Source organism: Maylandia zebra, linkage group LG23 (assembly GCF_041146795.1).
Source record: "Maylandia zebra isolate NMK-2024a linkage group LG23, Mzebra_GT3a, whole genome shotgun sequence".
NCBI classification, from domain to species: Eukaryota; Metazoa; Chordata; class Actinopteri; order Cichliformes; family Cichlidae; genus Maylandia; species Maylandia zebra.
Window position 1 is genome coordinate 35,727,523 of NC_135188.1, and position 26,876 is coordinate 35,754,398.

The 26,876-nt window shown below is 39.5% G+C and overlaps 1 protein-coding gene and 1 long non-coding RNA gene across 3 annotated transcripts in view; one reads left to right on the forward strand and one right to left on the reverse strand.

Annotated features, from left to right (window-relative positions):
- Positions 1-26,876, reverse strand: part of LOC101487169 (gamma-aminobutyric acid receptor subunit gamma-3) — a 198,703-nt gene that overhangs the window by 31,487 nt on the left and 140,340 nt on the right. For both annotated transcript variants that reach the window (XM_004552591.3, XM_076880182.1), the window contains exon 7: positions 13,631-13,768. In XM_004552591.3, coding sequence (XP_004552648.1) covers positions 13,631-13,768 — 138 coding nt within the window. The remainder of the gene's footprint in view (positions 1-13,630; positions 13,769-26,876) is intronic.
- The window catches only part of LOC143414990 (uncharacterized), an 81,254-nt gene continuing 59,315 nt past the window's right edge, over positions 4,938-26,876 (forward strand). Inside the window, exon 1 of the long non-coding RNA XR_013095601.1 lies at positions 4,938-5,006. This is a non-coding gene — a long non-coding RNA (uncharacterized LOC143414990). The remainder of the gene's footprint in view (positions 5,007-26,876) is intronic.

The following is a 26,876-nucleotide window of genomic DNA, read 5'->3' on the forward strand; positions in this document are numbered from 1 at the left end:
TTTACACTCTCTAAGTATTGATGCACCACTCTGTATTTAATCTTTAGTTATTATTAATCTGGATCTCTTCCACAGTGTCACAACAGATGGCAGCCTGCTTCTGTAGGGGGTTTCTTCCTGTTGAGTTGAAGTTTCTCCTTTCCATTGTTGCCAAGTGCTTGCTCATAGGGGATTGTTTGATTGGTGGGATTTTTTATGTATTGCTGTAGGGTCTTTACCTTACAATATAATGCACCTTTAAGTGACTTCTGTTGTGATTTGGCACTATAAAAAAATTAATTGAATTTTTATATAATATATAGTTGAAGTAGATATCAATTGTCCTGCTCATTGACAGCCTTGGATATGTTTCACCTATTTCAAGTGAACATGCCTTCCCATCCAGTGTCCCTGACTGACATTAAAGAACAATTCACCACTCTACATGTAGGTCTTTTAAACATTGTGAATAAACCTCTGGTCTTTGATGAGAGAATGACGGGGGACAAGCACGTGAGGAACGCCATTGCTGGCTCTGCTCTCAGTGCCTTGAGATCAGTTACCATTTGCGTTTTGTGGGAAACCTAGCTAGCATTAGCACGTAAACAAGAACTCTCATTTATCATCTGCGCATGAGTTTTATCTTGCTAATCACCCCGAACCACATTTGCTAAAGACAAAACTTTTAATAACTCGTTTAACACTTCAGTAATGAAAGCTTTGATGACTGAGACCTAATGCAAATCATTTTGTGTTTTCAGTATTTTATTGCTACTTTTCCTAAAGCACCAGTTGTAAAAATAAATAAATAAATAAATAATTAAAAAATCCTTCCCTACTTGTCATTGTCAGCTAATAGTTAATAGATAACTATGCTAGTATAGCTGCACTTAGTCAGACAAGAGCGCAGAGAGGTAAAGACATCCAGGAAGATCGTAGCAAGAGGCACAGCGGTATGTTTCAGTCTGGTCCAATTTGTCTTTTTAAAGACTAAAAGAAGTTTATATAAAACTTGTCAACTTTGTTAAGGAAAAAATCATGGTGCAACAAAGGAGTCAGAAAAGGCTCTCTTGGGGAAGCAGAAGGAAAGGTATCAAGCACATACTCAGCCTTATTGTTAAAATAGATACCTACTCCTACACCAGTTTCTGCTCAACTATTGTCATTGTCAAAGAGTAATGACATCTATGTGACCACTCAGCTGCCAAGTGAGCCGTTTTTCTTCAAGCTTACACTTAGAAAATCAATGTGAAAATTTCAAGAAGGGGCAGGAACCCTCCTTTTTTATGCGGGCGGTACCGATCGTCACTTGACTGGATCAAACACTTCTGTTGACAAGTTATTAATACAAGCTGGTGGCAGCACACAATGTGGATGACGCTGGATATGAAGTGCTTGTACAGCAGCGGAAGAGGTGACAGCACTCATCCAGAATCTTTCCATCATTTGTTCAGTGCTCCGTACACACACGTGTGACAAATTTCCTCAAATTAATCATTTTGCCAACGTGCTGAAAGACTTTAAAATATCATCTCCTGCTTTACTCATCAAAAGTAACCTGTATGCATGTGTATAGTAATGTGTGGTGGTTGTGCCGGGCAGTGTGTAATTTTTGAGAAGACTGACTGATACCTCTAGCCACGGGCTTGATTCATCATGCTGATTCTAGTAGAAATAGGAAAGTGTTATACTTTGTAGTAGCTGTGGATTGAGGTGCAAATGAAACTGTATTTTAGAGTAAAATCACTGAATTCTTTATTATAATTATACATGCTGTTTATAAGTCCCTGTGGCCACGTAAGTGACACTAAATAGGCTTGCTCCCTATTCCTTTAGTCAGGAACTTCAAAATAACCAGTCAAATGACTTCCAGGAGGAGTCGCCCGAACATTTCAAACTCCAATTAACATGAATGTCTAATAGGATAAAATCAAGACATGTTCTCATGGATAGATGTTGATGAAAACTGCAACTTTGGTAGAACCACAAAGCCCTGACCGAGTAATTCTAATGTTTAAAAGACAGACATATTTTCCTTAAACATGTCTTCTTTTTTATGGCCACTAGATGACTACAACTGTCTCAAAAAAACAAGCTTTTGCACAAAAATAAGGCTCCCCAATATGTTTGAACTGTTCACTTTTGAAATGGAAGGCAAATTATGATTGTTAAAGGGCACTATAGAAACGACCACCTTTGTCTGAACATATGACCCAAGTCAAATGTCATAGAGTTTAGAGACGCTCTGTTCCTAATCAGCATTTAGTTATTAAAGTTGTTCAGATCTCAGTGAGATTTTAAAAGAGGTTTGTTTTCTTTCCATCTTTAATTGAGCTCTCCAGTTAGGACTAGTTATTTTTTAAAACTGCCAAATACTGCTTACTTTGTGACTGCATGGATCATGCGTGATCCAGATCACTGATATGTTGCATTTAACATTTAACATGATCGTAAAGTGTAGAAAGCCAGTTAATCAGTTCTGAAACATTGTAAAAATTAAGCTTAATCTAGTGTAAAGGTTCATTAGTGAGGCTAATCAAGAATATTTTTTGTTAGGTATTAGCTTTAAATCATGACAGCTGTGATAAGAATGCCCCACTGTAATCATTTAAAATAAATTTAAAAAAAAAACTAAAAAGCTAAGAGGTTGTATGAGTGCAGACTGCAGAAGCAATAAATATAGATAATGCCGTTTCAGTTTCACGTTGAAGGTTAGAGCAGACTTTTGGGAGAGGAATGTTGTCCCATTTTTGTCTGATACAGGACTCTCAATGGTCCCGGATCTTCTTTGTAGTATTGCACCAGATGATCTGGACTACAGGTTCATCCCCCAGACTCTTGATGTCACTTTTCCAGATGTGCAAACTGCCAATTCCATAAGTACTAATACATTTCGATCATTGCCACAATCAGAGATGGTGGTGACAAACTGGATGTCTTTAGTCCAGATTAAAAAAAGAAAGAAGAAAAAAGACATTTGGCCTTTTCATTTCATTTCATTTCATTTGAAAAGAAATGAAATGAAATGAAAAGACATTTGGCCTTTTCCCTTGCATACAGAGATTTCTCCACATTCCCAGATTCTTTTCATGATATTATGTTTTATAGATGATGCAATATTCATGGTTTTTATAATTTAATGTTTAATGTTAATTTAATGGGACATTATTCTAAAATTGTTACACAATTTATAGATTTTTTTTTTCTTTTTAGAGTTTAGTGAAACTCATCAGATAGTTGTTCAGGCTCACATTGACAAGAGTTGGCATAATAGAGACAAAATGTGCAGTGTATCTACCATAAATCCCGGACTACAGAGCGCACCTGATTAAAAGCCGCATGCTCTAATTGTAGAAAGAAAACCAATTTTGTACTTGTACAGGCCGCACCGTATTTTAAGCCGTATGCGTTTCACCTGTAATATGAGATATTTACAGAGAAATACTACACGTGAGGATTTTTAACGTTTAATTTAATCCGTAAGGTAACATAAATGTTATGGTAACATACAAAAATACATTCTGCAAATGCTTTTTTTTCCTCGAACAGCGCCTGTAACACGGCTACCTTTAAGTATACGTACGTATCGGTAACACACAAATTACGTTGCTTATGGGTTTTTTACGGAGCAGTGCACAAACAACATTACAACGTCTCTTAACAACCGATAAAAATATATACCGTATATATACACTACTTATCATTTTGATTGGTCTACTGTTACCAGGCAAAATGTTTTTGGCCGCATGGAAAAAAAAATGCATTAACCGCACGTCAGTATAAGCCACAGTGTTCACAGTGTGGGGAAAAAGTAGCAGCTTATGACCCGAAAACTACGGTAATTAGTTTTTTATGAGTATAACTCCTTGTACCTTCGTTTTTGGAGTCTGCCAAGCCCTGCTGGCTGTCAATATAAAAATGTCATATTAAAAAGGGATTCTTGCAATCAGATTGTGTAATAAAGGGAATCTGATTCTTTTTCTCTGCAGCAACAATCTTAATCACAGCACAGTCAGTCCAACATAAAACTACTTGGTTTTTCTTCCATTTCACCTTATAAAACTATTTCATTATACTTAATGTTCCCATTAATGTCTAGGATGATATATGTGGTACTACTAAAGCAGATTAAAGGCCTATTAGAAGTGGAACAACAGGAGTAAATAAAACAACTGTTTATTGTAGCTTGAATTGTTCTCCGTATTTGCACTCCACAAGTTATTGTTGCAAATACCATAATGCCATCTACCTTATGTAATATTGATGCATACTATAATATGAATGAATATGTGGAGGCTGGAGCATTGTACCTTCCCAGATAGACGGCCACCAGGTGCAGCATGGTGACTTTTGGGCTCTAAATGTGTATCGTAACAAGCAAACCCTGTGTTTACATTGTGCTTGGACAGTAATAACCCCTCTGTTTATACTCTTCTGCAGAATAATTATTAGCCTGAGTGGGCTGTCCTACAGTTGTCTACAGACTCTGCATGCCATACTACTTTCCGTTTGGGAAGCTGCAAGGAAAATTCATGGGAAAGCTGTTTTATTAATGAGCTCAGCACAAGTCAGCTTGCCCCTGCTTTCAACATGTATCAGAGTCTTCCTGTCCTAAGTTTTAAAAGTTTTCTACACTTTTGTAAATATAATTTGAGTAAACTATGCCATCACAGTGCAAAATCTATTAATAATTTATTGAAGGGCTGCTTTGAAACTACTCATTGGGCTATCCACCCGCTCACAATGAACTATTTTCTGGTGTTTGCCATGTAAAATGCTAGTTTAAGCAACATTTGGGATGCTTTAAGTTATTTTTCGATAGCTGAACCACTGCCTAAGGATTGGTAACAAACTAATTGTTGGGATGAGATTCTGCTGATGCAATTTGTTCATTTTGTAAAGAAAACGCCTCTAAATGTTACTTTTCTTACTCATTTTTTAATTTGTTGGCTATCCTGCAGGAGGACGGAGGACTCACTTTTGGAGAAGCCTGCATATATGTCGACACCAGCGACATGCCAGTGATGGTAAATTAGAGACCAACTCCAGTTATTTGAAGAGCCAAGTGATTCGTATGGTTTTGGTTAGTCAGTAGCATCGCTTGGCTAGTGATGAGTGGCCTGGTCTGGTTTTTAACTGCCTGGAGATAAGTCCGTAGCTAAATCACTTACTCACTCAAACACAGAAATAAGCTTCTCTGACCTCACAGCAGTATTATTTTTGGGGGGGATTAAGGGACCTTGAGTAGGTCTTAATGAGTGAACTGAAGGTTTCCCCAGCCAGGTTTATCCTGACCTATGGGCTCTCTGATCCTCAGGCTGCATAACGATAATGAAAATGTTCTCTGAAAAGTTCCAAGACTGAACTATAATATTTAATTTTAACATGTGTGCAGTAAATTGTCTGATTTAATTGTCTGATTTGCTGATTTAGAAGAAGAGCTGAAATGAAACCACATGGGTTTTAATGGTAGAAACCATCATTTTTATTCACAGGTATTAGTAACTGTAGTTATCAAACTAAGTTAGCTCTAAACATTATTTGTTTAGCTCAAGGAAACCTGTAAAGGATAAATCTAAAAGATAAGTCAAACCTTATCTGTAAAAGATAAGACAAATGTTCCGGCGCCCCCCGCGTGTGGCAGCCTGTTACAGCAGCTCTGCTCATTCTGAGCTTCTTTCTTATCTTCTCTTTATTTTCTCGTAATCTTTTGTAACTAAAGTTTTAGCAATTTTTTAAAAACAAATTTCCCACGAGTGGGACTAATAAAGGTTATCTTATCTAAACTATAGACCATACATAAAAGGTGGACATCATAGGTTTGTAGAGGTACTAAGTAACTATAAAGATAATAGAAAATGTAACACACCAGATTGATGTGCTTGGAGAAAAGCTTCCTAGGCTGCGTTTGGTAGAGTGTAAACCTTCCCAAATCCACTTAAGACCGGAGCAGAGCTGTTAAGTTGATACGATCCAGGTCCAGCTTTCACACAGTAGTAAAATCCTAAAAAATGAATGTGTCAGTCTTCAAAATACTATTTTCAGCATAACCTGTAAGCCCACAGACTAATGTAAACCTGTTAACAACAGCACCTTAAATTGGAGTGTTAAGCTTTAATCCATTTGTTACAGTTTTGCTCTTGTGTTATTGCTTTAATAAACATCACTGCTTCTGCTTCAACTAAATCGACTCATCTGCTGTTAAGCGGATTGTTAAGCTACGAGTGGGCAATCACTGTTCAAGGGAAGGGAAAGGATCAGAGACCGCACAATTAAATTTTGTAATGTCTGTTTGCCTGCTGGTAGTGGTCATGTCCGGGTTAATGGCCAATATTGAATGACTATGAGAAGGAACATTATGGAAAATGCGAATCGTGAGGAGGAGAGTGAGGGCTTGGGATTTTCACCTTTCTCTCAACAGAAGAAGTCTTTGTAAAAAGATCTTTGAAATTTTTCTGCATAAAAGGGCATCATAAATGCTTTTGGAGAACTTGAAGTGGGATGGTTAAATAAAAAGCTGAAGTGTTTGGGATTCCACATCGGGGCCTTTTGAAGAGGACACTGCTGAATTGATAACGATGGTGGATTTGCAGCGGGGTGTCCCCAGTGGCGCTGTGGCCAGGGATCTGTCCACTCCGTCCTCATTAAAACAGCCCCATACCCATGTGTTTATGAGGGATGAAGGGTAAAGCACAAAGAGGGAGACAGAGGGAGAGGAAAAGAAGGATAAGAAGAAGCGAAACGCAGCACTTTCGAGGTTTGTCATGATGTAAATTAATGATAGGTATTTTTAGCTGGGGATCTAATCATCATGTGTGTGGAGACAGCACTCCAGCAAAGTGAAACAGGAAAAAGAAACGAGGTAATAAATGAGAAAATGGCTAATTTTCTTGAACAGCATGAGGTAGATGTGTAGGTTTGCCATTGCTTTTGAGCAGCTCAGCAGAAAATTAGCTTGGATGTGTTTTGACGATACAGCAGGAGTCCAGGGAAACGTATAATCTATAAGGCCGTCACTGTTGGAATGAGAGTGTTCATCAGTCACTTTGATTTTTCATTTTGTATTGTGATCAGAAACACAAAGATGAAACACTATTTTTTTCTTATATATAAACAGGGGATTTCATCAGTATTCACAGTGGGTAATCAATCAATCAAAAAACCACAAGGTATAAACCTTAAAAAAAATATTTTATTTATTTATATATATATATATATATATATATATATATATATATATATATATATATATATATATATATATATATATATATATCTCAAGCTCCCAGGCCTCTGGTAGAGGACCCGAGCTTGAAGGATAAACCGCCCGCAGGGGCGTGCTGGGTGTTTTTTATATATATATATTAAATAAGAAAAAAAATAGTGTTTCATCTTCTTTGTGTTTCTGATCACAATACAAAATGAAAAATCAAAGTGACTGATGAACACTATATATATATATAAAAAAAAAAAAAAAACACCCAGCACGCCCCTGTGGGCGGTTTATCCTTCAAGCTCGGGTCCTCTACCAGAGGCCTGGGAGCTTGAGGGTCCTACGCAGTATCTTAGCTGTTCCCAGGACTGCGCTCTTCTGGACAGAGATCTCCGACGTTATTCCCGGGATCTGCTGGAGCCACTCGCCTAGCTTGGGAGTCACCGCACCTAGTGCTCCGATTACCACGGGGACCACTGTTACCTTCACCCTCCACATCCTCTCGAGCTCTTCTCTGAGCCCTTGGTACTTCTCCAGCTTCTCGTGTTCCTTCATCCTTCGAATGTTGGAACACTGAGCTACTAGTTGTTTCGACGTCATTGTGGATGTTGGGTATCGAAGAATCCATAGGTCCCTCATCCTATTCATGTAGCCCCTTCCGCCGGGGTTACTTGCGTAGTAGCATTCCAACAACGCCCTGTTTTCGTCTCTTGCCCACCGAAGCCTTCTTGTTCCAGTAGCCCACTTTTCGTCAGGGTGCCCTGGTTCCTCAACACCTGACACGGACCTTGTTGATCCGGGCGACGTCCGAGCCGGCATGCCTTCATATTTATCTGTCTCGCTCATGTCTGCGGTAGGCTTGCTTAGCATAGGCTTGCTTAGCATATATATATATACCTGAGGCCTTGGAAACTGCCAAGCAAAGACTCACAGCCTTGGCCAGCCGCTTGAGGAGGTACACCAGAGAGATAGAAGGCAGGAGAATAAACCAGCTGTTCTCCACAGAACCAGCAAAGGTGTACTCTCAGTGGCAAGGGAACAATAATAATAAGAGAACAGCACCACCAAGGCTGGAGACGGAGCAATACTGGAAGAGCATATGGGAGAAGGACGCAACCCATAACGGCAATGCTCAGTGGCTAGTGGATCTGAGGGCAGACCAAAGTTACCTCCCTGAACAGGGTCCAGTAACCATCACAGTGGCAGATATCCAAGAAAGGGTCTCCAGTATGAAGAGTTGGACAGCACCAGGGCCCGACATGGTTCACGCCTACTGGCTAAAGAAGCTGACTGCACTCCACGAGCGTCTGGCAGCACAAATGAACCAGCTGCTAGTTAACGAGAGACACCCGGAATGGCTAACCGAAGGTCGGACGGTCCCAAGGACCCCAAGAAGGGACCGGTCCCCTCCAACTACCGACCAATAACCTGCCTCAGTACTACATGGAAGCTCCTGTCAGGCATCATATCGGCTAAGATGAACAGGCACATGGGTCAATACATGAGTGGGACACAGAAAGGAATTGGCAAGAATACCAGAGGCGCAAAACACCAGCTACTGGTAGACAGAACAGTCAGCCGAGACTGCAAGACCAGACTGACCAACCTGTGCACTGCCTGGATTGATTACAAGAAGGCCTATGATTCAATGCCCCACAGCTGGATACTGGAATGCCTAGAATTGTACAAGATCAATGGGACCCTAAGAGCCTTCATCAGGAACTCAATGGGGATGTGGCGTACAACACTAGAGGCCAACTCCAAGCCCATAGCACAAGTCACCATCAAGTGCGGGATCTACCAAGGAGATGCTCTGTCCCCACTGCTGTTCTGCATAGGCCTGAACCCCCTCAGTGAGATCATTAACAAGACTGGCTACGGATACCGACTACAGAACGGAGCAGTTGTCAGCCACCTCCTGTACATGGATGACATCAAGCTGTATGCCAAGAGTGAACGAGACATCGATTCACTGATCCACACTACCAGGCTATACAGCAATGACATTGGAATGTCGTTCGGACTGGAGAAGTGTAGTCGGATGGTAACAAAGAGAGGGAAGGTAGTCAGAACTGAGGGGATTGAACTACCAGAAGGCAACATTGCAGACATAGAGGACAGTTACAAGTACCTGGGGATCCCGCAGGCGAATGGGAACCATGAAGAGGCCGCTAGAAAAGCTGCAACCACCAAGTACCTGCAGAGGGTCAGGCAAGTCCTGAGGAGTCAGCTGAATGGTAAGAACAAGATCCGGGCCATCAACACGTACGCCCTGCCCGTGATCAGGTACCCTGCTGGGGTAATAGGCTGGCCAAAGGAGGAGATAGAAGCCACTGACATAAAGACAAGAATGCTCCTTACCATGCAAGGAGGGTTTCACCCCAAGTCCAGCACCCTGAGGCTGTACGCTAAGCGGAAGGAAGGGGGCCGGGGACTGGTGAGTGTCAGCACAACAGTCCAGGATGAGACAACGAACATCCAAGAATACATTGGGAAGATGGCCCCAACTGACTGAGTGCTCAGTGAATACCTCAGGCAGCAGAAACCCAAGAAAGAGGAGGGAGACAAGGAACCATCATGGAAGGACAGGCCCCTGCACGGTATGTACCACCGGCAGATAGAGGAGGTGGCTGATATCCAGAAATCCTACCAGTGGCTGGACAAAGCTGGACTGAAAGACAGCACAGAGGCACTAATCATGGCAGCACAAGAACAAGCTCTGAGTACAAGATCCATAGAGGCTGGGGTCTATCACACCAGGCAAGACCCCAGGTGCAGGCTGTGTAAAGATGCCCCAGAGACAATCCAGCACATAACAGCAGGGTGCAAGATGCTAGCAGGCAAGGCATACATGGAATGCCATAACCAAGTGGCCGGCATAGTGTACAGGAACATCTGTGCCGAGTATAACCTGGAAGTCCCGAGGTCAAAATGGGAGATGCCCCCAGGGGTGGTGGAGAATGACCGAGCTAAGATCCTGTAGGACTTCCAGATACAGACGGACAAAATGGTGGTGGCTAACCAACCGGACATAGTGGTGGTAGACAAACAGAAGAAGATGGCCGTAGTGATCGATGTAGCGGTTCCGAATGACAGCAATATCAGGAAGAAGGAACACGAGAAGCTGGAGAAATACCAAGGGCTCAGAGAAGAGCTCGAGAGGATGTGGAGGGTGAAGGTAACAGTGGTCCCCGTGGTAATCGGAGCACTAGGTGCGGTGACTCCCAAGCTAGGCGAGTGGCTCCAGCAGATCCCGGGAATAACATCAGAGATCTCTGTCCAGAAGAGCGCAGTCCTGGGAACAGCTAAGATACTGCGCAGGACCCTCAAGCTCCCAGGCCTCTGGTAGAGGACCCGAGCTTGAAGGATAAACCGCCCACAGGGGCGTGCTGGGTGTTGTTTTTTTTTTTTTATTAATATATATATATATATATATATATATATATATATATATATATATATATATATATATATATATATATATATATACACACATATACACATATACACACACATATATATACATATACATATACATACACATATACATAAATGGATTCCCAAGGTATATGGTCTGACACAGTTACCTCGTACCTAATAGTCATGTTTGCTAAAGCTGCATGTCCATCAGCTGTACAGATACAGTGGTCCAGCCATGATGTACTATGCCAGGCTTCACTTATGTATGTATAGCTATCTGCAGGCAGTAACACTTTGGTAGACAAAAATTATATTAGATATTATATTAGAATTATCCTAATATAATATCTAATATAATTTTAATATAGTTCAACAAATAAAGTTCCAAACAAAATCTAGGTAAATTCATACTTTTATTTATTTATTTTTTACCATACTGATAAAGTTTATAGTTAAGGTTGGACCAGGTGACCCCAAATCCTCCCTTAGTTATGCTGCAGTAGGCCTAGGCTGCTGGTGAAGTTTTCCATGATCTTTGTGTTTCTTTGCGCCACTTTATATTTAATCATTAGTTATTATTAGGCTTTTGTGAAGGACTGTGGTTGTCCCCTCCCTAAGCCTGGTTCTGATTTCTTCCTGTTAAAAGGGAGTTTTTCCTCCCCACAGTTGTAGAGTGCTTTCTCACAGGAGGTCGTTTGATTGCTGGGGTTTTCATTGTATTAATAGAGCTGACTGTTTTTATGATTTGGTGCTATATGAAGAAAAAAATAATTATTTAACTGTTTGAACTATCATTTTAAGAAAAAAAACAGTAGCTCATTTTAAATTTAATGGCAGCAACATGCCAACTGCTTTGCAACTAGGTTTGTTAAAGCATGTATCCCATCCGTGTATGCCAATCAAGCAGTAGTGTAGAAAAGGTCACAATAGCAAGTCTTTTCCAAAAGGTGTGAAACATCCACAAATTGTATGGGTACAATGCACAGACACACATATCTACTAATTACTGATAAGTAACAATCTGAAAAAAAAAAAAAACACTAGGAATTCACAAACCAAAACTGAATCACAAACTTCTTGCATGGCTGGAAATTACCGAGGTTATGTTCAATTACTCCAGTTAGTGGAAATGAGATCTAACAGACCCTGAAGCTATAAAAACCTGTATCAGAGCAGTCAAAGCAAAAATGACCTAAAAGAAAATTAACTACCATACAGATGTTATAAAGGGGGAAACTATACATAGAAGTTAAAAGTTGGGCCTCTATCTTTAAGAGTCTGTAGGGACTGACTTGATTATGAAATCAGCTTCCCAGTTGGCTTCATTTGGTTTTTTAAATATATCATTGTACTTGATGAACTCTCACCTTTGTTCTTTGCTGAGGCAAAGCTTTGGTTGCACTTTCAGAACATAATATAGCAAAATTTCATTTTTTTTTTTAATTGTACATCAGCCCTCCCCACTAAAAAGCATAAAAATAGATCTGAAACAAATAAACTAAACCAGCACCAGCAAAGAAATTTCTGTTAGGTCGAATATTTCTTTGTTGTAACAATGATTCTTGGCAATAAATCTTATGCTGTTGGAAAGCCTGTTTATTTCCCCTTAGATGATACAACATTAAACCCTTGACATTTCTCTGTCAATGCCAAACAGTTTATTTTGCCATTGACTGCTGTTTGGTGTGATTTACTGGATTGGGTGATTGAAGTCTGAAGAAACAAATCAAATTATCCAAATCAGTCAAGGGTAGTATGTTTACAGCAGACACCAACTGAACACTATAGCAAGGTCCATGTTCACAGATGCCGCTATTTGTAGGTACACACCTGATTTCACCTGAAGTTCAAAACAAGAATCAGTAGCACAATAAGCTGTTTGGCACTCACAGAGACAATTTGGTTGGTTTTTCAAGGGCACAACCCACATACTCAACTCTGCATTGTATTTTTCTTACAAATGTGGCAAAATTTAATGGGAAATAAATATGCTTATCAAACTATATAAGATTTATTGCCAAGAAGCATTGTTCCAACAAAGAAATAACCGGCCAAACATACGCTTCCTTACTTTTTATATAGTTTATACGCTGTATTTAAGCACTGGAAAGAAAATGACTACAAAAAAGGACAATGCTTCTACATTTTGCAAAACAAGAATAAAGCAGTACAACTTATTATCACCTTAATTTGATGCCACTCCCTGTTATCACTCTCCTAATCATACTCTACTTCCTCAAATATTAATGAATGAAGGTTCAGCTGTTAGAAAGCTGAATCCGGTCACATTATGCAGATCTGAGCACGTCTCTCCGAAGACAAAGGAGCACATGGCTGAAACCACGGGGAACATGCAACTCATAAACAAGGTTAAAAGGGGTTAACAATTGGTGTGAAGTGTTCTTCGAGATAGATCCGTCGTTCATTATGCCTCATTTTTAAGCCAGTCAGTATCAGTTTTTATCTCCAAGGGTCATGTGGAAGAATGAATATACATTAAGAGCTTGTCCCAAATGTGCATGTAGTTATAGGAACTTGTTGGGGCAACAGTACTTTTTTCTTTCCTAAACTTACATTAAATTGTCAAAGTATACAAGGTCTAACAGCATGGGAAGGGAGATGGAAAGAAGTGAATAATTAAACTTCCTTTTTAATGTTTAATCTTGGTGATTAATGTCAGTGGAAAAACCTATTTGGCCTTACACCCGAGGGGAATACTTATGAGCTTTGAGCTTGTAGTTATATGATTACATTTATGGGCATGGTGCTAATCTTAACGTGTGCGAAGCTTGAGGCGCCAAGGTAGTGAAGCAGCACGAGAGGCTGAACAGTTCTTCAGCTTAACTGTGAACCCCTGACAACTCCAGTTGCCCTGTGACCTCCACTATTGCCTATTTTCTTTAGTTTCTTACTATTATTTGTCAAAAATGAATGAAATGCTATAGTTCAGCACGTTCTCTCTCACTGAAGTGAAGAGTTCTCAACCTTTCCTTGAACTTTTCTCAGCACTTTACTTACCAGCCGTAGTCGTGAGGACATCCGTAGTGTTTCTGAGCCCCATGAAGTCAAACTGGTAAAGCCTCCAGTATTTCTGATCAGATGTCTCCACTGAGTTTCGCTTCCATTTGTACACAATCTCATCTCGTGGGTAGCCGTCTAGAAACCACATGGAGAATTTGGTGTAAATGAAAGAATATGAAAGGGAGAGAAAGGTAGAAATAAAAGTTGAAATAAAGAATACAGAAAAGATTGTTGCAACAATGCAGTTTTTATTTTATGCCTAAATTATATATGTTATATACAGCCAGTTTTTGTTAGTAGTTGAGTGGACTGCAGACCAACTGAACAACTTGTTTCCTTGAAATCTATTATGTACAACCATAGTGAACAAATTCTCTTGAATTATTTACTGTAGTTTTCATCTTAACCTCTTAAAGTAACATACATCCGATGGCAGTGTTGGGAAGGTTACTTTTAAAATGTATTCCACTACAGATTACAGAATACATGCCCCAAAATGTATTTTGTAACGTATTCTGTTAGTAACGTATTCTGAATACTTTGGATTACCTATTATATTATCATGCTTTTTACAACTACATGAATGTGAATTATTACTTTTACTGAAGGTTACTCGCCATACCAATACCGACTAGATTTTTAAATCTTAATATAAAATGAGTAACAGTAGGGTGGACATTAGGTAAGGCTGCATTTTTTGCAGCGATCTCATATAGAAAACTGTTTCATGCGTATATAAAACAGGTCTGCGGCTCCGAACCGTAGTAAAGGGACCTCTGGCTAATACGTCGGGTTCTGTGTTGGGCTCGTAGCTGAAAACTAGCTTTAATTTGTTATCTGGGTCAGCTTTGCTAGCGAGAGACAGAGAGAGGCGTTGAAAGGCTGTTTCAACAGAACTTATTGTTTCGGAGAAAAACACGAAAAAACTGTACAGTCGAGTCTTAATAGCTTACTTACAACTGGGCTCGTCAGGCACTCTTTTTGGCTGCAGTGGTTATTATTATATTTACATGCTTCCAGCTCCCGTTTCTGCTCGGTGACAGCTCGTACTTTTCCACTCTCCTTTTTCTCCCTCCCTCGCTCACAGACACATAACGGGTAAGGCAGTCCATTCTCCCTGCAGCACGGACTACACTGCCCATGAGGCTACATTCTTAGGGCGATGCCTATAACACTCTGCCTATTGCCTTCATATTAAATTATTTTTGTGAATAATTTTTTTAAAATATTTCTTCACGTCATTATGCGGCCGCAAGTATATGGCGTTATTTTTGTGAATATTACAAAAATACATTTTTTTGCATGCAGCAATGAGTTTTGTTCACTGAAATTTAGCTTTTCTTCGCTCAAAATAAATTTCTCCTCATAACGCACCTGCAAATCTGTTTTTACGTGTGCTCAAATTTTTTTTTACGTGCGCTCAGAATAGTGGCACAAAAATAACGCCATACAAGTAGGGGTGACATGGGCCGCGAGATTGAGATACAGGCATTAGAGCCTCTTAATGCGCGTTTTGTTTGCGGCATGGAAACCAAAAATAGAGAGGGCATAGCCGAACATATGAAACAGGAAAAAACCACCATGTAATCCCTTTATTTCAGCAAAGTAACTGTTTTCTGAATACCACCTTTTTAAATGGTAACTGTAACGGAATACAGTTACGCATATTTTGTATTTTAAATACGTAACGGTGTTCTGACAAACCATCCTACTTTGGCAAAACGTCCTACCATAAGTAGTTTATGCACATTTCTGCTGTCACAGAGTAACTCCAGCACCAATTTAAGTAGGTATGACGGTTTGCCACTTAACTTTGCCCATTAAAGTATACTTGTAGGTAACATTCACAAAGATAGCATGGTTTGGCACTTAATCTTACCCGTCAGAGTATGTTTCTAGCTCTTATTAAGAAAGGCAGGATGATTTGCCACTTAATTTTAGCTGTTAAAGTATGCTTCTAGCTCAGATTAACAAAAGTAGGACGATTTGCCACTTAATTTTAGCTGTTTAAGTATGCTTGTAGGTGACATTCACAAAGGTAGGATGGTTTGGCAGTTAATTTAACCCATCAGAGTATTTTTCTAGCTAATATTCACAAAGGTAGGACGGTTCGCCACTTAATTTCGTGTTGTGCGCATGCGCAGAAACAACAGGTAGGATGGTTTGCCAGGTAGGATGGATTCCCAGAACAACAGCGGTACATGTAATCCGTTACTCCCCAACACTGTCTGATGGCCAGTAAACGGTTTACTGGTAGGGCTAGGGTGTTGTTGAGTCTCATGGTAAAAAACACAGTTCCAGAAAACAGAAGTCATCTATCAAATCATCTCTCTAAGATGCAATTTGGGCATTATAAGATAGTCATTTGGGAATACCAAATAGGTAAAAATTACATATTATGGGTAGAAATGAACCTAGCCCAAGCCTAACTTTACATGGGTCACAGGCAACCTAGCAGATGATGAGGTTAGCGCATGCTTTGAGTCACGAACCCGGTATTTTTTAGGGTACCAAACAAATTCCATTGTTATTATAATAGCGAGAAATTGATTCAAATTAAATAAGTTGCTGCCAAACTTTGCTATTGGAGCATATTTGGGTTGAGCTGCTGTTGCCTAAAGAGTAGTGCTGTTACGTTACAAGAAAAGAAAATTTGGTTACATTAGAAAACTTACTACTGTTGCAGCTCTTGTTTTGTTACAGCTGTTCGCGCACCTATCGTGGCGTTGGCAGTATGGCTGTGTTTCTACAATAATTTCAATGATACATCCATACAGTGGCTCAGAGGTATAGCGGTTCAGAGTTTGGTTATTTATTTATTTATTTTTTCAAACTATTGAAAACATGTGACTTTCTGAAGAAAACTTTAAAAAGAAGGTTTTTTATTTCCTGTTTAAATTCTACTGCTTATACCGGCACTGATGTGGAGGTTTTGAATTTGTGGGGACACTAGTCGTTCAAGAGAATGCTAAAGTGAGTCTGCCTCTCAGAAAGTGTTTTTTGGGGGAAGTGTTTTCCAAAATGCAAACTGTCCAAGTGAATACATTTTATAATCTAAGGGAAACACCTTGTCCAAAGAAAAATGTTTTATATTGTGAGTTGTTTAAAATAATTAAGAAGTGTGGCATTATTTTGTTAGAGACCATTATAAATTCTGTTCTATGCCCTCACCAATAGGTGGCCAGCAGTCTGGATCTGGACCCAGACACCATTCTTTATGTAGCCACACATCTTACTAGATTTTGACTGACTGTTTCTATCTATTAGTTTCTTTCAAAACTCAAAAGAGGCAACTGGGGACCTGGTACATGTTAAAGGGTAATGGTAAAAAGACAGCCTCTAGGCTACTTTTAAAGAAAAAGATAATAGAAGCGGCTTGCCTTTTTCTTAATAAAAATCGATTTTTCTTTTAATGTAGCGTGTTGTCAGATATGTGTTTCTGTTACAAGCCCATTGTTCCACTTCAGTGACATGTAAAAGTGCTTTTTCCATGGAGTGCTTACAAGGAGAATGGCCTGCTCAAAAGGCTTTAAAGCTGGAGCAACTATGTTCTGTACTAATTCTGGAGATGTTCAACCTTAAAATGGCACAGTTTCACATGCAGGGTATTGCTTGGGGGTAGACATTAGACACAAGCACTAGCAAGCACATTGGGAATTGAATTTTCTTGAAAGCTAATACATCAACAACACTGGTGTCTCCTTGTAAGTAAAAGAAAAAAAGCTGAGCTCAATTGACAAGTTGAACCAGTTTGACATGCAAAAATGAGTGACAGCAGTAATGAGCAAGTGGCAAGGCTTGTCGTGCCCTGTACTGGCAACCAGACTAATTATGTAAATGGTCTAATTTAGAGGATAGCCATCTATAACCAAGAGGAGCAATCACCATGATGCAAGAGGGATGTAGTTGGCAAATATTATTGCCATCATATTTCTCTTGGTGTGTGTTTTACAGTTATCTTTTCTGCAGACAGGCATTGTGTTGCCAGTGTATCTCCATAGCTACAAGAGCCTTCATGCTTTTAAAAGCCCCCTGAAGCCACATGTTCTTTCACAATCTTATAAATTACAGCTGTCTCTGGCCTTGATTCTAATATTCTCCCTTCCAACTCTCCAAACAAAGAAGACAAGAGAGGCCTTCTTCTGCCACATCCCTCTAAACAAAGCCAGTTAATTAAATTTGATTTCTTCTAGCTTTTTTATATAATGCAAGCTAATAGAAGACATTATTCCTCTTTTTCAACAAGCCCGTGGTCCTGAATCACAACCACTTAAAGGATTAAGAAGTTCAGTATACACATATATACATATAAATAGACTAAGTTATTTTAAGAAGAAAGGACTTTCTGTCCAAAAGTAAGAGTTTACTGTGCTTAGTAACGATTAGCTGACTGAAAAAGCGAAGGAAAAGAAAAGAAAGAGCCTGCAAGCACATTGTACAGAAGGTCAGTCGAGGTTCATTTCCAGCGTCAGCTGCTTTGGGAATATGCTTAAACTCTAAGCACTGGATTGCATCCCTTGTTCGTCACAGTGACACCCAAAGGTTTGACATTTTAGATGAGCTTTTCAAAATGAAAACAAGAACACAAAACCTGAGCGACATGAATGCTCAGCCACGACTGAACATGAACCTTTGTGGGGGTTTCAAGTACTGTAAAAACCCCTGTGGCAGCCATGATGGAGGTCTTGTGCTTTCTTTTTTTGAGCATGATGGAGTGAGGACTGCTGATTGCATCTTTTAATGCATGACTAGTCTGTTTCAACAGCACTGAGATACACTGATGTTTCTTGATTGTTACACACTAGCAGGACAGCTTTAGGGATGGCAATGTCAGTTTGTTGGTCAGTGAAGGTCCTACAACCCTTGTCAGGACTGAAATATCTCGAAAAAACTGGAACCCAGAGGATAAATGCTTTGGAATTTGGAAAGTTTCTTGACTTTATATGTAACACCACTGTCAGATTGACACTTTTTGGCTTTTACCAAAATATCTGAACAATTAGTGGATGAAATACTCGAGCCAAGAGGAATTCACAGCTCTTCTGCCATGCCAATGTAAGTTCAACATTTTATGGAATCAAAGGGTTCTGTTAGAAGTGAAGCATGCAATCATTGTCCACAGAATCAAAATGATTTGAAGCTTTACTCTTTTTTCTCTTCCACTATGCAGCTGACCTTTGTGTTTTTGAACAAAATGCCCTCAAAAATACTGGATTTCACACAGCTTATTACAGACAGTCATGTTCTCCTCAATTCACAATAACAATCATCTCAACGTTCTTCTTATTGTAAGGTAAAGACCCCACGATAATGGAGACAAAAACCAACAATCAGCCCAAGCAAGTACTTGGTGACAGTGACAGTGGGAAGGAAAAAACTCCCTTTTAGCAGGAAAGAACCTCTCAGGCAGAACCAGGCTCCACCGGTCAATGGCAATAGCAATAAATGGTAGTAAGTTCAGTGACTGGCCTCTTAAATATGTTAAAGTTGTGCCACGACAAATGCCCGCAAACTAATTAAATCTCCATCATTTCTTTGAAGTGCTGATTGTCAAATGTTACAGCGATAACACAGCTATAGAAAATGCATTACCATTTAGCCTGAAGCACTATGTGGCCTCTCACAGGAGGTCTTGTTTTAATTTACAGTGCAGACTTTGTAAGGTTACTTAAACCTAGCACTGAATATGTAACATGTTTTTTCTGACTCTTATTCATGGCCAGCATTTTGTGACACATATTCCATTTCTCATATTTAATGATGCATGCTTTTGAAATGTAAATATCCTCCATATGTTGCACCACACTAGGTATTTTTAAAGAAAATGATTGAAGCACAGCTCTGATGTGGAGAGCTGCATGAGTGCAAAGTGCCTGTAATGATGGCTTGTTAGTTTTATCGTTTGCTACCTTTTATACTGAGATCGCCATTTAACAGAAATCACTACCATAAAGAGACTAGAGTAACAAAGAAAGATAGAGCAGCTTAAAAGCATCTTTGAAACAAGGTGAAGCCACTAATTCAAAACATGTTTTCACGGTGTCGGATTGCTTGCATAATGCCTGTCAGGAATACAGCTGCTATCGAAAAATACTCTGAATTAATAAGTGAAATTAGTGAGGCCATGAACGCATCCATCAAGAATATTATGTTCCATCTCAATATATGAAACTGATTGCAGCCGTAATGGGGAGGTTTCTAATTTGCTTCATGATGAAGAGAGAACATTTTAAAAGCCTTGAACATTAGACTTTGACGGTATTATAACACATCAGCTGCTGCGTGCCTTGAGTGGTAACACAGAAATGTAGTTGGATGTTACTGCACACTAGAAGGCTGCACGTGATTGGACAGAGCTGAAAAGTGAGGGACAATTATGGCTTCATTTTCAGATGTCATTCTAGTGTTCAATGACTGGTTCTGGCCCTCTCTCTCTCTGTCTATCCTCCTGCTCCCCTACAGCAGCGCTTCATATCGTGGACCATCTGCCGTGGAATATGCCACTTATAGGCTGGCAACTCATCTATGCGTAACAGAAGGAGACGACCTGAGAGAAACACTTGCTGCTCAGTTGTACTGCACCGTTAAGACTGATGGAAATTGGCTTTTTTGGAGCCTTGAAATGGATAAACAGGTTATCAAAAACACATGTGCAGAGATGGATGCTGTCTCCAGAATAGGGGACATTCAAATAAATAAATATAAAATAAGAATTTCTTGAAATTCATTCTATGACAGATACAAATGTAGTTTCTGTTGCTCCATAAAGGGAACCTATCGTGCTAATTCCCAGCCACAAATTTTTATTCTAGAGGTGAGTCACAGATAAACTGTAAGAAATGAACAGGAGATTCATAGTTCAAAATAACCTTTATCTTACACTATTCTATTCCCCCTCCCTTTAAGCCAATGTTCCATTTGTTTACACAGGGGTTGTGCAGGGGTAATTCAGCTTCAGTGGCTAAATTAAAACTGTTTTTCCTTCCCACCTTTGCCAAATTGCCTGGTCATAGAGGGTTGTCTCATTGTAGGTTTTTCTCTGTATTGTTGTATTATTGTCTTTACCTTACAATATTAAGCACCTGACTGTTGTTGTAAATTGGTCCTATATACACTACCAGTCAAAGGTTTGGGCACACTTTCTCATTTCATGTTTTTTCATTGTTATTACTACTTTCTATATTGTAGTTACATACTGAAGGCATCAAATATATGAAACAAGATACATGGAATTATGTAGCAAAGAAAGAAATGATAAATAACTCTGAATGTGTCTTATATTTTAGATTCCTCAAAGTAGCCACCCTTTGCTTTGTTGACAGGGCTGCAAACCCTTGGCCTTCTCTCATTGAGTTTCATGATGCAGTCACCTGAAATGGTTTTCACTTCACAGGTGTGTCTTGTCAGGGTTTATTTGTGGAGTTTCTTGCCGTCTTAATGGGGTTGGGACCATCAGTTGTGTTGTGCAGAAGTCAGGTTGGTACACAGCTGACAGCCCTATTTGAAAACTGTTAGAATTCATATTATGGCAAGAACCAATCTGCTAAGTATAGAGAAACAACAGTCCATCGATACTTTAAGAGCTGAAGGTCAGTCAGTCAGTTCTGAAAATTACTAAAACTTTGACTGTGTCCTCAAGTGCAGACCCCAAAACCATAAAGCATTGTGACAAAACTGGCTCACATGAGGACCGCCCCAGGAAAGGAAGACCAAGAGTCACCTCTGCTGCTGAAACATCTCTACATCAACTGTTTTGAGAAGACTGCGCGAATCAGGCCTTTATGGTCAAATAGCTGCTAAGAAATCACGACCAAGGAAAAGCAACAAGCAGAAGAGTGTTTGGGCCAAGAAACACGAGGAATGGACATTAGACCAGTGGAAATCTGTGCTTTGGTCTGATGAGTCCAGATTTTAGATTGTTGGTTTTCCACTCGCCGTGTCTTTTTGAGACACAGAAAAGGTGAACGGATGGTCTCTCTACATGCATGGTTCCCACCGTGAAGCATGGCGGAGGAGGTGTGATGGTGTGGGGGTGCTTTGCTGGTGACACTGTTGGGGACACTACCACAGCATCCTTTAGTCGAGGTTTACCTGTTCACCAAATTTCCTGAAATTCAACTCAGATGGGTTTGCCTGATGTTGCTGACAGATGTCGTTCTCTTTGATGGAGGATAAATGTCCAACCACATGGACCTTGGAAAAAAGGGTTATTTACTGTGAAACCTTTCACTAAGAGAAGAGACATAATGGAAGCCAATTTACGGTCAATAGCTCTTTCAGTAACTGCAGTACTGTTTCATCACACACTGAACAAATTCTATATATGTTGGAAAATGGAATTGGATTATCTGAACTCAATGCTGGGTGGAGGTTTAATAATGGGCGCTGACAAATACTGCCATTTGTAGCTGCACTGGGTAATGATTATTATGTAAAATAAATCAGAGAAAGATTTCTGGGCCAACAGAATGACCTGTCAAACATAATCGAATGTGATTTTTATCTTTTCGATGATGGGCTTGCTAATGAGATGCAGGGGAGACTAATTTCATGGCAGCAAAAGAGCTTCTTGCATTGCTTTTATTGACTTGATTTTCTTTTATGATATTTGGGGAGTTTCTGACTATGTAAAGGAACAGTCAAAAAATCTGGAAAAAGTGTTCCTTCGCTCGATTGAGATAAAAAAAAAAAGATTTAGTATTTTTACCTAATTAATTCTAAATCTTGTTTCAAAGGTTTCCTTCCAAAATAATGACTTTTGTGATTCAAAATAACAAACACCTGCATGGACTGCATGGAGATATTGTGCCAGAAAATTACATAACTATGATGTTTTTGAGCTGATGTTAATGCCACAGGATGGCAGAACTCTGCAATTACTGAGTCAGCAGAGTGTTGGCAACTTTTACGTTACTTTCATGGCTGTGTCTTTGTGGTTTGCTTTGCAGTAATACAATGCTTCCACTTTGTAATAGGCGAATAATTTTGTCCATATGGAATACGTAGAGCTCTGGTCAATATCCACTTCAAGGTCTCCTGCACATCTCGACTGCTTCCAACATCCTGAGTAGTTTTTGATTTTGTACTGGTCTAGTCCGGGAGCTGTGTTTCACTGCCCCACCGATTAATTTAAGTCAACAGCTGTACTTATACTGCTACACTATCATCATTGCATTCATTTCATCCAATTACTAATTGGTACGTTATTTTTATGTGTATATATCTATACACGTGTATAGATATATACACGTGTATAGACATACATAGACATACACAGACAGAGCGACAGACAGAGCGACAGACAGAGCGACAGACAGAGCGACAGACAGAGCGATAGATAGAGCGATAGAGCTTATGGCAATATTCTGGGATTTTAAACAGCTTTATAACATTACTGAAGACTCTTGTTTTACTTTGAATTATGGTTCAAATTGTATATAATTAAAAAAAAATACTTTTAAAAATAACATACTCTAGAAATAATGCAACCCTGGAAGACTGTAACTCGAGCAGCAGAGCAGCTTCACTGCAAACAGACCACTGAATTAAAAAAGAGGATATTTGCTGAGGATTAGCAGCCCCCCTTTTTCAGCCACTAAACAATAAAACTGGGTTTGTCCTTGTTTACTAAGGGACTGCATGGAGATATTGTGCCAGAAAATCTGCACCTCCTCCCTTGCATTTGCATTTTCAGGTGTTTAGTGCTTTTCAGCTTGGCGGGTGGGCAGGGTGGTAGGGACACGAGGTGCTTTTGTCTGTGAGGGGTATTGTGAGAGAAACGCAAATAAAAATTTGTTTTACATGTTACAACTGTGGACCACTGGATACTACTATCACATTTTCTTTTCTTTTATCTGGTTTCTGATGGTCAGTTGTATATTTCCAGATTTTAAATGGCGTACAGCAGGTCCAGTGCCATGTGGCTGAAGCTGCCAACAATGATAATTTTTTTCATGACGTTGTAAAACGCTTTGAAACCCTGAAAAGCAACCTTGAACATATGATTTGTACAAACCTGTGCTCAATAATCCATTTCAGACATGTTTTCCCTTATTTGATACCACTGAAAACCGATATCCCTAATATGATCATCTCATGAAAACATCCACTACACTGTAAAAAGTAATCACTCACTGTCCAAATCAATGAATTCAGGTGTTCCAGTCACTTGCACAGGTGTATAAAATAAAGCACCTAGGCATGCAAACTACTTCTACAAACATCTGTTAAAGAATGGGTCACTCTCAGGCATTTAGTGTTTTCCAGCGTGGTACCGTGATAGGATGCCATTTATCCAACAAATCCAGTATTGTAATTTCCTTGCTACTAAATATTCAGCAATCAACTGCTATTTGTATTCTAACAATGTGGAAGCAACAGCTCACTTTCAAATACTGGACCACATCAAGATTTGAGCTGGCTGGCCAACAAGTTTTCATCGTGATGGGTAAAAAAAATGCTGTTTTTTTTGCCAGATGCATCTTTTGTCTCCATATTACACACAAGGTGTTCTTTGGCAACGTCGCTCTGACACACCAGATGCAGTAATATCGACTGCTGAGAGATAACAGTTTCCAAGGCAGGATATCCTCTTTGCATCTTGCAGACACCACTGTATTTTGTCACTTTCTAACAATTTTACACTTTCTAACAATTTTCTCATTTGTCTTCTACTTTCACTTGCTGTTAAGCTTAGTTATTAAAAACTACTTGGTTGGGTTTAGACACAAGGATATTTTGAGGGTCAGGACTTTAACGTTTTACATTCTATCATCCACTTTGTACTTTTCCTGCATCAGTTTATGGTGGAGATACAAATAATGCATGAAGTTCTTAGGTGTCAACTTTAATTTAATATTATCCCTGTTGAATCAACATACAGACACTCAGGATCTACTCTGCTGTTCTTTTGGTTACTTGATTCCAGATAAGATTCAGTCTAACAACCTAACACCTTTAGTTTGTTTGGGGCGGCTATGGCTCAGGTGATAGTGCGGGTCATCTACCAGTTGGAAGGTTGGTGGAGCGACCCCCAGTGCTTCTTGTCCTTGTGTGAAAGTATCCTTGAATAAGATATTTAAACCTGAATTGCTGATACATTGATTTGAGTGTGAAAGTTAGATATAAAAGTGCTTAGATAAAAGCACTGCATGTGTGTGACTGGGTGAATGAGACTCTCTTTGAGCTTTTTGAGTGCTCAAAATTGAGTAGAAAGATACTTTGGGTGTACCCATCCATTTGCTGAAGTAACTTGCTTAAGTGTGGATGTAGGACTTCTAAATCCATTTATGTATTTTATAACTCCTAGACTTCAGTAACTAAGGTGACTTTCACTATGATTTGACTGTGGAAACTTTTTGCACATTCAAACAATGTTGTACATGGTTTCATAGTGTGGTGGTTTACACATTCACCTAACAAGCAAAAAATCCCTGGTTTGATCCTGGAAAGAGACACAAATCCCTTTAGGGTTGTGTAAGGGGATCTGCCAAATCAAACACATGGAACTACCCACTGTGAATCAATTCAATTTTATTTATACAGTCGCCTCAAGGCCCTTTATATTGCAAGGTAAAGGCTCTACAATAACACAGAAAAAACTCCAACAATCCCTCATGACAGGGGTGTCCAACTCCAGGCCTGGTAATGAACTAATCATTTGATTCAGGTGTGTTGACCAAGGGTCATATCGAAATCTTGCAGGTCACCAGCCCTTGAGGCCTGGAGTTGGACACTCCTGCCTTATGAGCAAACACTTAGCAACAGTGGGAAGGAAAAACTCCTCTTTAACAGTAAGAAACCTCTTTATAATAAAGTGGGGCCTCGTTACTTAAGACCTTGTATGTGAAGTGTAACCCAGTGTTAAAAACGGGATTAAAAGTATAAATAAATATTGATAAAAACAAAGTTAATTATAATAAATACTGATAAAAAGCATGTAAACATAAGTTTAATTAATATGTACATATGTATATGTAATGTATAAATGGTGTGGGGGCAGGACTTAGTCCTTTAGAGTGTGTTTGTCAGATCCACTGAGTGACCAATCATTGGCCGGTCTGACCCTCCCCCAGTCTGTGCGCTGCTCAGACACCTGTGTGTGCCTTCATGTGCCAGTCAGATACGCCAGAGACACAGACGGTGAAAGATCAGTTTACCCGTGTGGCGAAGAAGCTAGCTGGATAGAGAAAGTCCTTTTTTCGGCAAGAATAATAAGAGTGATACTGTATTCCAGAGGCCGTGAGCCAACGTGAGCACTGTGAAGCCCCGTGTAGCATTTGTTGCTTCGCATGGTCAGGTTTTTTCCTTTGCTTATTTGGATTGGATTGGTTTTGAGGACCTGAGAAGAATCGAGGATCCCTTTTCCAGTACTGGATGGCGAGCCCAGCCCAAAGAGCCGGATGAACTGGTAGATTGTAACCCGACTGGTTACAAACACACTGAGTGACTATTGAACATTGAAAGACTGAAATTGACTTTAGAAAAGACACAAAAGACAATATATCCTTGGGTCAACCATTTGTGGGGTTTATTTTATTTTATTTTGTTTTCAAGAAGAGCGCTCTACTTTTGTTAAATGTGCACAACTTTAATAATTGCTAATAAATGCAATTGTGTTTTCTACACCTACTGTGTACAAGTCTTCTGTTGTCATACACCCTTGGCTCCTACGAATCTAGAACCTGTCTGATCTGGTCCATATTTCCCTTCTGTCCTCGTACTGTGGTTAAAGGTAACTATACTGCCTGCACTACATGCAAAGAAGGCAAGAAGTAGCACTAACAGGTCTAGTATTGCACCACCAGTGTTACAGAGGGTAATGATTTTAAATTAGATTCTGGATTTAACAATGTAAAGAAGCCATATGCGGTGACACTCATAAATAAGGGGGTAGCTGAAAGTAGTTGCTTTCACCCAAAAAGTTTATTTTGTTCATCTGGAAGTAGCGTTTTCAGTGGGACATACGTTTCACTCATCCAAGTGACTTCTTAGGTCTCAGCTGACTGCAGGTCTCCCCAACCTTATAAACAGTACATTTGCACAATGACTGAAACTAGCGTCACTGAATGAACAATGGGCTGTTAGGTAGAGGTGGGAATCACCATACAACTCACGATACGATATTATCACAATACTTAACGCACGATACGATATTATTGCAATTTTTTAAAATATTTTGCAATATTCAAATTCTGTACATAAAGGTAAACTTTATCAATATTCATTTTATCTAATATCAAAG